General features: G+C 51.0%; 1 protein-coding gene across 1 annotated transcript in view; it reads left to right on the forward strand.

Moving 5' to 3' along the window:
* EPT1 (ethanolaminephosphotransferase 1 (CDP-ethanolamine-specific)) overlaps positions 1 to 5,338 on the forward strand; it is a gene marked incomplete at its 5' end in the record, with an annotated part of 8,690 nt that extends 3,352 nt beyond the window's left edge. Inside the window, 4 exons of the mRNA XM_010284730.1 lie at positions 977 to 1,025; positions 1,475 to 1,655; positions 2,452 to 2,634; positions 4,798 to 5,338. Of these exons, the coding sequence (XP_010283032.1) occupies positions 977 to 1,025; positions 1,475 to 1,655; positions 2,452 to 2,634; positions 4,798 to 4,863 (479 nt within the window). The remainder of the gene's footprint in view (positions 1 to 976; positions 1,026 to 1,474; positions 1,656 to 2,451; positions 2,635 to 4,797) is intronic.
* Between the last annotated feature and the right edge of the window lie 5,017 nt (positions 5,339 to 10,355).

A 10,355-nucleotide genomic window follows, 5' to 3' on the forward strand; every position in this document is an offset into this window, starting at 1 on the left:
AAAAAAAAAAAAAAGCCAACCTTTCTCTCCAGTGGTCTGTCAGAACAAGCCACTGCAAAGGTGGGAGTAATGCAGGTGAAGCTTAGTAGGGGAGAGCTGGCTTTGCTTAATAAAATTCCGCTCTTTCAGAAGTTCTTGCTCAGTTTAATTCTTCTTAGTCTGTGTCCCTTTCTGTAGGGGTTAATTGTAACTACTTAATTTCAAATCGATGTCTTGAATTGTTATGTTAAGTCTAATGCTTGCAGTTTCCTTAATCGGAACTTTCCTTTGGCAGCCGTATAACTTAACATATAAATAATAAATGCACTTTTCCTGTGTTAAAAATAGAGCACGATGCCTACATTGGCTGGATTTGTGCACTTGGATAGGAGCTGGGTTATTAAAAGCAGGAGTATTTACAGCTCTCTTAAAATACCTAGTGCTATATAAACATGGAAGGAGTTGTGATAGACTCATGGGTTTGAGTGTAGTGAATGATGTTCCCTATGAAGGTCTAAATTTTTTCAGTTATTTAGACTTTTTGTATGATTTGTCAAGTTAAGTGAGAAGAACTTTTTTGCACAATGGGAACTCAAAGTGCTTGTTCACAGTGGGAGAAATAGCAAACTGGCTTTATTACTAAGACTGAAAACTGTTGTGCGCAGCCGTATTGCTTGTGGAGTTTGAACTTGCCTCATGTCTCATTAAAGACAGTATTATAATTAAACTTTGTTTAAAGCATAATACTGGGCTCGTTAATGCAACTTTTAAAAATGGAAATGTCTTTAATCTGTAGCAGACCTTAACTTGTAATTACAGCTCTTGAACCAGAATTATGAGCACCTACTTTTAAATGTGCCGAGCTATTCTTGGTGTACCTCTGAGCTATTTTTGTTGCGAGCAACTTAAACCAGAGCACAACCACCTGCCTGTTCGTGGGGTGCATGTGATGGTCTCCCTCCACCGTGGGGCAGTAACGTGGGTCTCTCTCTTCCAGCTTGTGCGCTCACAGTGACGCTGCCAATGAGCCTCTATAACTTCTACAAGTAAGTTTATTTTCTCTCTTCAACTCTCCCTCCCTGCACTAGCACCTTTGCAACAGCCTCCGAAGCCTCTTGGTTTCCTTAGTAGTTTTCAGATGACTGTTTTCAGTGTGGCAAAGTGGCTCTGACATACCAGGAGGTCCCAGTTTGCAGGGTGCACTGGGAGGAGTGGGCTGAGCAGGGTCTTGCAGGAGGGCCCCTAGGTTTTGTGGTCTTGTTCTGTTGGTCACAACTCGGAGCGCCAGACAACCAGGTGCTGCTGTAATTCAGGATTTTTGGAGGTTAACAATGAAGGTGTGCCATCTTCCTGGTCTCACCGTGGTTATGACTGATATCAGCAGTTTTGGGTAGCAGAATGGCCAATGAGATTTTGCAGCCCTCTCCTGAAGGCCAGGACCAGGTATTTCTTAGCTGTGGTTCCAGGTATTTTCATGTCTTTGCTTGCCTTTCAGGGCCTATAAGAATAACACCTTGAAGCACCACTCCGTGTATGAAATCATGCTGCCACTGGTGTCCCCAGTGTTGCTGTTCCTGCTCTGCACCGCATGGATCTTCGTGTCCCCGACAGACATCCTGGAGGTCCATCCCAGGCTCTTCTATTTCATGGTTGGAACAGCCTTTGCTAACATTTCTGTAAGCAATGTTTGCTTTATGTTCCAGTTTATCCCCTGGGGAGTATGAAGCCTGCCAGGACGCTTGGGAGGCAGGAAGAAAAAGACGATCTCAAATGTGAGGAGAGAAGCAAAAATTAACAGCTTTTCTGTTTTGCTGTGATTAAAAGAACAAACAGGAAAGTAGACAGGGTTTGGGGTCTATGAATTTGTGCTGGAGCTCTCACTCTTGGGAAACTACAGAATGAGTTAAACTGAGTGTGTTTGCGCATGCATGCATCCTCTGTGTTGTGAAACTGCTAATGCGAAAGGAGTTCCTGCTGCCTTGTTTGGGATAAACTTAAAATGTGGGGGACTAAAGCTTTTGTCAAAATCAGATTTAGCTGCATATTGCATCTGTGCTTGCTTGAGACCTTTACCAAGGCACCTGTGCTCGTCCCCTCGGACATGTGGCTGAGCAGCTCTGTGTTGTCCATGCCCTGGGTCCAGCAGCTCACGCTGCTGCTTGGCAAGACTTTCTGCTGATTGTGCAGATAACTCTGGTAAGGCTCGGTCAGCTCAGGGGAACTCCTTTTTCTTTTAAAGATGCCCTTGATGCCTGTTTCCCCATGACCTTCCTGCCCCACGAGGCTTTGCTGTGTGTGTCCCATTTTCTAATGCAAAGAAAGATCCCCGAGTGAGAAGCTCGGGGGGGAACTGTGTGATGGTAGTTGTAGAGCGCACACGATTGGTACATGTGTGACCGTCCTCTCTGTGGGCAGCTGTGCGCTTGCAGAGTCGATCCTGGGTGCCAGCTCTGACAGCTTTCTCTTCTGCAGTGCCAACTGATCGTCTGTCAGATGAGCAGCACACGCTGCCAGCCTCTGAACTGGATGCTGCTCCCCATAGCGGTGGTGCTCTTCGTGGTGACGTCCGGCTTCGCGCCGACCAGCGAAACGCTTCTCCTCTACGTATTAACTGCTTTTCTCACCCTGGCGCACATCCACTACGGAGTGGTTGTGGTAGGTGACCGCTCGACGCGTGGTGTTTGGCTGCCTGCACGAGGGCTTTGCTTGGGTGCTGCTGCTGTTTGGGGCAGGGAATACTCCGCTTAAAAACGGCGATGTCAGTGGGAATGGCTGCCTGTGTCATGCTGTCTGTGACAGCATATGTTTCATATGAAGTTTCATATGAAACTTGAGCTGACTTCCTTGCAAGAGGCTTGTGCGGGCTGTTGCGTGGGTTTGAAGCAAGCTTCATGCAATGTGGTGGAGGGGCCGTTGCGCCAGAGATTAGTGTGAAACAAATACTTGCATCTCTGCTGCCGTGTTTAACTCATCCTGGCTGCGGTTGCAGCTTAGTGACCAGCCTGGATGTAAGCCAGCATGGGTGACCCGCATCCTTGGGCAGTGGGAAGGGCAGCTCCAGTAGGTACCCAGAGCAGCAGATACCGTGTTACTGTGTCTGCACACCGGGCAGGAGTGCTTAATTTGGGAGCCTTAGTGTAAAAAGTTAAACTGCTGTTGGTGTAACTTTGGTTGAGGAGTTCGATCTGCGACCTCGCTGACGTGTCCTGCGCTGGAGTCACGAGGAGAGCCAAGAGGGAGGGGGGATGTTCCTGCCAGGGAACGTGGGGACACGGCAGCTGCAGTGCCTTCTGCCCTGCTGCAAGGACTGTGTAGAGATCCAGGGACCAATTTGCTCCCCTTATTCTGTGCCAGCTCTGCCTGACTCTCTTAGTTTTCATTAAGAGAGAAAATAAACTCGGAGGAGGCCGAGTCCTGTTAGAAGTGCCCCAGGAAGCTGCTGAGGAACGAGGGCAAGGAACCCGACGTCCCCTGCGGAGCTGGCTGCTGCCACCAGCGTACGCCCGCCTTGGGAAGCCCTGTCCCCTGGGAACCCCAGCTCTAATGTGGAGCCTCCAGAGTCGAGTCTGAACTGTAATTACAGCAAAGAAGTAATAGCCAGGTTGTCTTGTCTTTCCAATTAGTGTAATGAGGCTTCTATGCAAGAAGGATTTGAATAGCTAAGAAGCTTAAATAAATTTGGTCTTGGAATCACAGCTGGAGATGGGGACTGACTGGGTGCTGTAATCCTGTCTGCCCAGGCTTGCCCATCCCCTGCGGTGAGCTTCTTGGTGCTCTGCTCCCTTCAGTTTGTGTTCCCCTCATTTCCCCCATCCAGCTTTCCAAAGGCCCATCTGTGCAGTCTTCTCTTCCAGTTGAATAGCCTTTTAAGGCTCTGGGACTGGGACATGATCCCAAACTGCTCTGAATTTGGGAGTATTAGGAATAAACCCTCTGCCCTGACTCTGTGCCCGGCTCAGCCTCTGGTGCTGCTCAGCTCTACTTGCTCGTGGTCCTGCAGTGACTGTCACCTTGCGGTCACCAGCTGCCGGTGCCACACCATCCGTTTTATCCTCCTGTCTGCAGTTCTCTGAACCATGCCTGAAAGCTCGTTTTCTGGTGCAGTTCTCAGTCCTCTGTGGTTTTCTCATGTCCTCAAAAGAGGTGGTGAAAGCTTCTTCCAAAGACTGGTCTAAAAGGGGCCCGATTTATGCAAAACCTGGTGCTGGGTTCCCCTCCTCTCTGTAACCTTCCTCTGTGTGTCTTTGTGGTCAATGCAAAGTACCTGACCCCCATTTTGAATTGCAAATGGAGTCAGGGCGCAGGTTTTCACATAGGTATCTGAGATGATCAAATTAATTTAAGCAAGATAATAAAACTGTTGCGGGGAGGCACAGAGGGGGAGCAGTACCGCGGGCTAAATTCCTGCATGCCTGGGCCCAGGGCGGGTGTTTCTGACTCCTGCCTCAGAGGAGGGCAGGAACAGAGGTGAGCCTGCTCCTGGTCAGGCTGGGCTGCTTGGGAAGGCAGGGGAAAGGAGCAAGGCTGCATCTTGCAGGGCCACGGGCCCGGCCAGCCCCAGTGTCGGGCTGGCAGGGACGAGGCTCGGCTCCTGGGCAGGGCAGCCTGGCTGGCCCCGTAGCACAAGACAGAGGCTGTGGTCCGGATCTGCCGTGCCCACGGGGAGCCTGTAGGGTGGGCAATGGTGAGGAAAGTGAGTACAGGAAGGTGGCAGGGGCTTTGTTGGCTGTACAGGGAACCAGTCTGGTGCTCTGCCCGCTTTCCTCCTCGTCCCTCCGAGCCTCGCTAACCTGGTCCCGTTGTCTGCCTTGTCCCCAGGTGAGCCAGCTGAGCAGGCACTTCAATATACGGCCCTTCTCGCTAAAGAAGCCCACGCCAGATTGACTAGGAGTGGAGGAAGAGAAAATCAGCTTGCGGTCTGCAGAAGTACTGTAAATAAATGCTGCAAATACCTGTAAATACTTCAGCCATCACCACAGATCTAAACCTATCCTCTGGACAGACATCAGGGCAAAGTACGCACGGTATCCGGTGCAGCCAGGGCAGGACTGGTACGGGGCAGCCCCCGCTGCTGTTCGACGAATGCAGACTTTTGGTTTGGGGTGAAACTGGACGAGGAGGGTAGCCTTTCAGGTCACTATTACTGTATATTAGACCAGCTGAATGTTCCCAGTGAAACCTCACACTCCAGCTGTTGCTCGGGTAAAGCCAGTTGGAGATGCAAATGGCTTTACCTGAGCAAAGCATCTTGACCTATCACCAAAACCAACATAACAGCTGATTTCTGCAAGGTCAGGGGAACATCCTGGTGGTCGGAGGTGTTCCTGTCTGTCCCTAATCCTGCTAGACAGCCCTCGTCCTGGACTGGTACTTAGGGAGCAGATGGGGACAGCTCTCCCACATCTGTCCTGCCTTCCTGCACTCACCTACTTGGGCAAATACTTGCAACTTTTTTTAAGAGGGGGAAGAACAACAACACACAAAACTTCTAGTAATACTGTGCTTGGGGGGCTTAAAATCGGGGCTCAATTTCCTGTAAAAGTGGGAAGGTGTCTTCTGCCTCCCCTGCTCGAGCTGTGGGTACCTGGGACCACATCTCGACCGTGTTCCTGTCTGTCCATGTGCATTCTCCGCTTGGGAGTGGGGTCTGGGCTCCGATCGGCAGCAGAAAGTGGCTCACACCAGCCCGTCTAACAGAGCCAAACTGCCCCCTCTTCCTACCAGTATGAACGTGCTGTTTCGGGTCGGCTCTGCTGGGTCACTGCAAGCTGCCTGAGCCTCTGCTTTTGTAGCAGCGCAGCCAGGCTCGGTCTGCACGTCACCCTTCCCACCGGACCATCGACAGCAGCAAATCCACTGCTTAGAGAAGCACCTTGATAAGTCTTGTGTTGGTTGGGTGTGCACTTCCAGAAAGCTCACAGGCGTGTGTGGTGGGGTCCTTTCCAAATACCACTGTATTTTCAAAACAATTGTCTCCAGTGGCTGTGTGTCTCCTCCAGGGATATATTTGTTTACTGTCTGTTTGTAAAAGACATGTTTGCATTGATATTTTTTTTTTTTTAAACTTGTTTTTGTAATTGAGTTAGAGTGGAGTGGTGAAGACTGAATGCTGATTTTCTTTTCCGTTCACTTTATTTAATGAAGACCTGTGCTTGAATGAAGAGTGTAGCTTAAACCCAGGCTCTGGAAAGGCTGCATCCGGAGGCGAACAAGCACAGCAGGTTGTGGATATGTAATCTACCATGGGAACAAAGTCGCTTATACACTGATTGTTGTGCAACGTGGTTCATAAAAGCTTGGTCACAGAGTCTTCCTTCTGCAGGGGAAGACTCCTCCTGCTTTAGGAAACCTTCCAACTGTAACTACTATTTAATGCTTTTTCTTTTGTAAATTTGAGTCATTGTCATGCAGACTATGAGAGTTGAAATCCTGAGGCGAGCTCACTGCGCACAGGGCACGAGGTCGGGGTTGCTCGGTCACGGTATGTCCTGCGAGGAGCGAGCTGGTGCGTTCGTCTGGGCTGACGTCGTGGGAGGGCTCGGCTGAATGTCTGTGCTCATGTGTCTGTACGGCTGCGACGTGTCTGGCTAATCTGAGAGAGGGGGCAAATGGTTTTCAGAGTTTATTTAATAAAGTAACTTACTCCTATATATTTTAGTGATGTTGTACAGAAAAAAACCCTAACTGTACAAATGAATTGGGCTGTGCTTGAATTTTTGACTTTTGCTATTTAATGAAATATAATTATGAAGGGAGATAAATTGAAGTCATGCTTGCACAAGAATGATAGGGAATCTTAAAATGGGACACAACACTTATCTATGGGATGTGTTCAGATAGCAGAATTGTGCTAGCAGCACTGAGAAAAAGTGGAGGTTGGGTGATTTACTTTCTATTTGTGTGTTTGCAGGACCAGGGAATAATTTTCAGCTGAGCTCTGGGCTCCCAAGCCTGGCGCTTGCGTTGTCCTGTCTCTTCCCACTAGCATTGCTGGGGCCTGGGGGCTGGGACAGTGCTAATGCTGTGAGAAGTTGTCTGATCTTAAGTCTTAGGATGTCACTTTGTAATACGCTGTTCGTCTGTCATCTCTCCTAGCTGTGAGCTGATGCGCCTTTGCAGCACGTAATATACCCTGAAAAACCCCTTTGTGGAGTTACAAACATAGGGAAGCAGGGCATCCTCTCTGAAATCCTGCAAATACTTGTCGGGCTGCAGGAGAAACATCTCTGAAAAACTGGAACCACTTCCTATCTGCACAGGCTTCATCTTTGGATTTTTGGTGCCTTAATTTGTTGCACCTTGAGGCTAGAAAAATATCTCTTTAAGTCAGTGCTGGAAAACAGGTTCGCCTCTCTCTAGTGCCACCAGGCTTGTGGCAGAGCGAGGAGAGAGCAGACCTGATCTCGGTGTGCGTGTGACTGTTGCCGACTCGTGCTGCGGCAAAGCTGGGGAGGTTTGTTTGGGCTCTTCAAAATTAAGTGATTCCTGCTCCTGGATTCCCGCATCCCTGCTCTGGGAATGAACAGAAGGACCAAACCATCTTGCCACGGTGTGGCGTGGCATGCTGAGAAGCAAACTATTTATTAATAGTAATGGTTTTAAATCTTAAGAATAAATGCATTCCTTCCTCGCTGACAGCATCTGAGGGTAATTGCGTTACGGTGGTGGTTGCTCACCTTGCTGGCTGGACTCTGTCCTTGCTCTGGGCTGCGCTCTGTGGGACGGGGCAGGGTCCTGCGGGACGTGCGCTTGCTCCTGAGCTCCTCCTGTCTGGTGTTTGAGAGCTGATCTGTGTTGTCTCTTCTTCCAGGGATAGTGTCAATCATATTTTCTTAATTACTGATGGACCTGCTGTGTTGATAATAGAACTGTCTTATGCTTACCTAAATCAGTTTTGCACATTTTTATCTCAATACAGTGTATTACCAGGGAAAAACTTGTTCAGGGAAGGGTGCAGTCCTTCAAGACCCCCTGGGATGATGTTCTCCTGGCTTTGGGCTCCAGGCAGGTGCTTGTGCTGCAGGAAGAGGTGGCCAGTGCTGCTGCTCCTGGTCCTCGCTGCTCTGTGACTGGTCAGTCTTCACTCTAAAGCAGGTTTTTGTGGGAGCTTGGGACATGCCAGCCTGTCAGCACAGGACTTGCCTAGCCGAGGCAGAGGCAGCCGCGCCTGCAGCCTTTTTCATTTCAGTCTTGTGGCTTATATCACAGCTCCTGCCTCTGCGCTGATCCAGTGGCCCAGCACAGGAATTCACATGCAGAGCTGGGGCTGAGGGTGAAGTGCAGGTTTTGGGACCTCCTGGGGTTTGAGCAAAAGTGGCCATCGCACTAAAAGTGACGTTTTCTGCGTACAAACGCTGCGGCTGACCTGTGGGGGTACAAACGCTATGAAAACCAAGCCCCTGCGCGCCGTGGTTTTCACTTGTTCCTTCCCTTGGCATGTCTCTGCCGCAGTTAACGCCTCTCTCCCGCGGTCGGTCGGGGCGAGGGCTCGGCAGCAGTCTCTCCTCTCGTAAACATCAGCCACCTGATGCAGGTGGCTTTGCCAGAGGCAGAGGAGCAGCATGTTGTAAGCTTCTAAGGCTCTGGAAACATATATTTAAGCTCCTTAAATAGAGCTGGCCTGATGTTACCTCCCAGGTGCATTGAGTACCTGCAGTTTGTAGTCTGAGCGCTGTTTTGATCTCGGGTCAGTTCTAGCAAGGCTCCTAAAGTCCTCTCCTCTGAGAGCATCTGCGCCTGCTTGTGATAGACCTGGAACGTCTCTAGAGAAGCAGTGTTTTTTGGAAACTAGCTCGGATCTTTTTTTTTTTCTTCCTTCTCATACACAGCACCAAGGGAAGAGCAGATTTGTGTGCAAACACGAGCTGTAGCTGAGCTCTGGTCACCTCAATTTATGGCAGAACTCTGCATGGCGTTTCTATATCCTTCCGAAACCTGCAGGAACATCCCTGAAGCAGTCTCGTTTCCAGTTGTCCCTTTTTGCTTAGCGTCCATCACTCGCTTCAGAAGTGGGAGTCCTTCAGCTCACCGGCATCCCCTTACACCCCCGTCCCAAAACCTTTCAGCGCAGTGTGTCGGCTTCGCTTCGGTGCTGGTGGAGCTGGGGCAGCTAAAAGCTCATTTACTCCTCGCTTTTCTAGTGCAGATCTGCATCCCTGGTGCGGGGTTGCAAGCTTGACTCATCCTGCTTTTGCTCATTTAATTCTACCTCGTTGTGCTCTGTCGAAGCAGCGGCCGAGGTGACGTGCTCTTGGTGGGACATGGTGACGACGGGTGCTACGCTGATCTCTGCTTCTGGAAAAGGTCTCAGTTTAGTTTGTAGAAGACCCTTTGGCTCATCCAGGTGTTGTCAGACCTGGCTTGAGAGGTCTCTAGGCTGGTCTCCAAGGAAGTGGTCAGGGCATTGCTGCCCCTGGAGTGGAGGTTCCCCGTGAAATCTGCTGCTTGCCCTCCAAGGTGCCCTTCATCTCAGCCAGCCCAGCGGCGTCCTGGGGGCGTTTGGTAGGAGCTGGTGCTATGCTTTAGGTTGGAGACTTCATTAATCGCCATCTGCCCCCCCTTCCCTCCCGCCAGGGACACTGACCTGCTTCTGTCCCTCGAGCTTCCAGCTGACGTGGACGCTGATCTCGGTTGTCCATGGTGTGCTGGCGCCAGCCCGTCTGGAAGAGGAAGGTGAAGAGGAGGGTGGTGGGTGCCAGGCTGGTTTTGGCTCTGGTCTTTGCGTGAGTGCTGAATTGCTCTCCTCTCCAGCTGTAATCCTGCACCTAAGCCCAAGCAAGGCAGCAGCGTCAAACCCAGCCCGCAGAGGTGGGCTGAACTGGGTCATTTCAGACTTGACCTTTACATCTGAGTGGTTTTACAAACAGTCCCTGCTCTCTGGGCTCCTACCACTGGCCCCTGCTACTACTGCAGCACAGGGAGCTTCTCTGCAGCCCTTCAGAGCATCTTTGAAGGCCTGTGTCCACGTGGCTGTTCTGTTTTCCTGGGCAGGGTGGGGAAGGGGTTGGGGATGCTGCCTTGTCCTTCTAGAAACGAGTTTGGAGGCACCAACTGGACCTGCAGCCGGGGCTTCTGCCACCGACCCCCTGCGCAGCAGGGCTGGAGAGCCAGCGCTGCTGTCCTGCTTCCCGGGGCCGTGGGGGCTGTGAAATGATGCAGGGAAAGATGCGCTTGGTGCTGGTGTGGGGGTTTGGTTCTGCCCCTTCCCCACTGAGCCTTTCTGAGGAGCTGCTGTCAGCAGGCGCCTGGCTCCCCGGGGGCTCTGGGTGCACAGGGCTGCCCCAAACGGAGATGAAGCAGCCTGGCCGTGAGCGGCGGTCCCAGCACTGCTGCGGGCTCACGGACCCCCATCGCTTCCCCGGATTTCTGTCGCCGGG

The sequence above is a fragment of the Phaethon lepturus genome, unplaced genomic scaffold (assembly GCF_000687285.1).
Source record: "Phaethon lepturus isolate BGI_N335 unplaced genomic scaffold, ASM68728v1 scaffold45403, whole genome shotgun sequence".
Taxonomy (NCBI): domain Eukaryota; kingdom Metazoa; phylum Chordata; class Aves; order Phaethontiformes; family Phaethontidae; genus Phaethon; species Phaethon lepturus.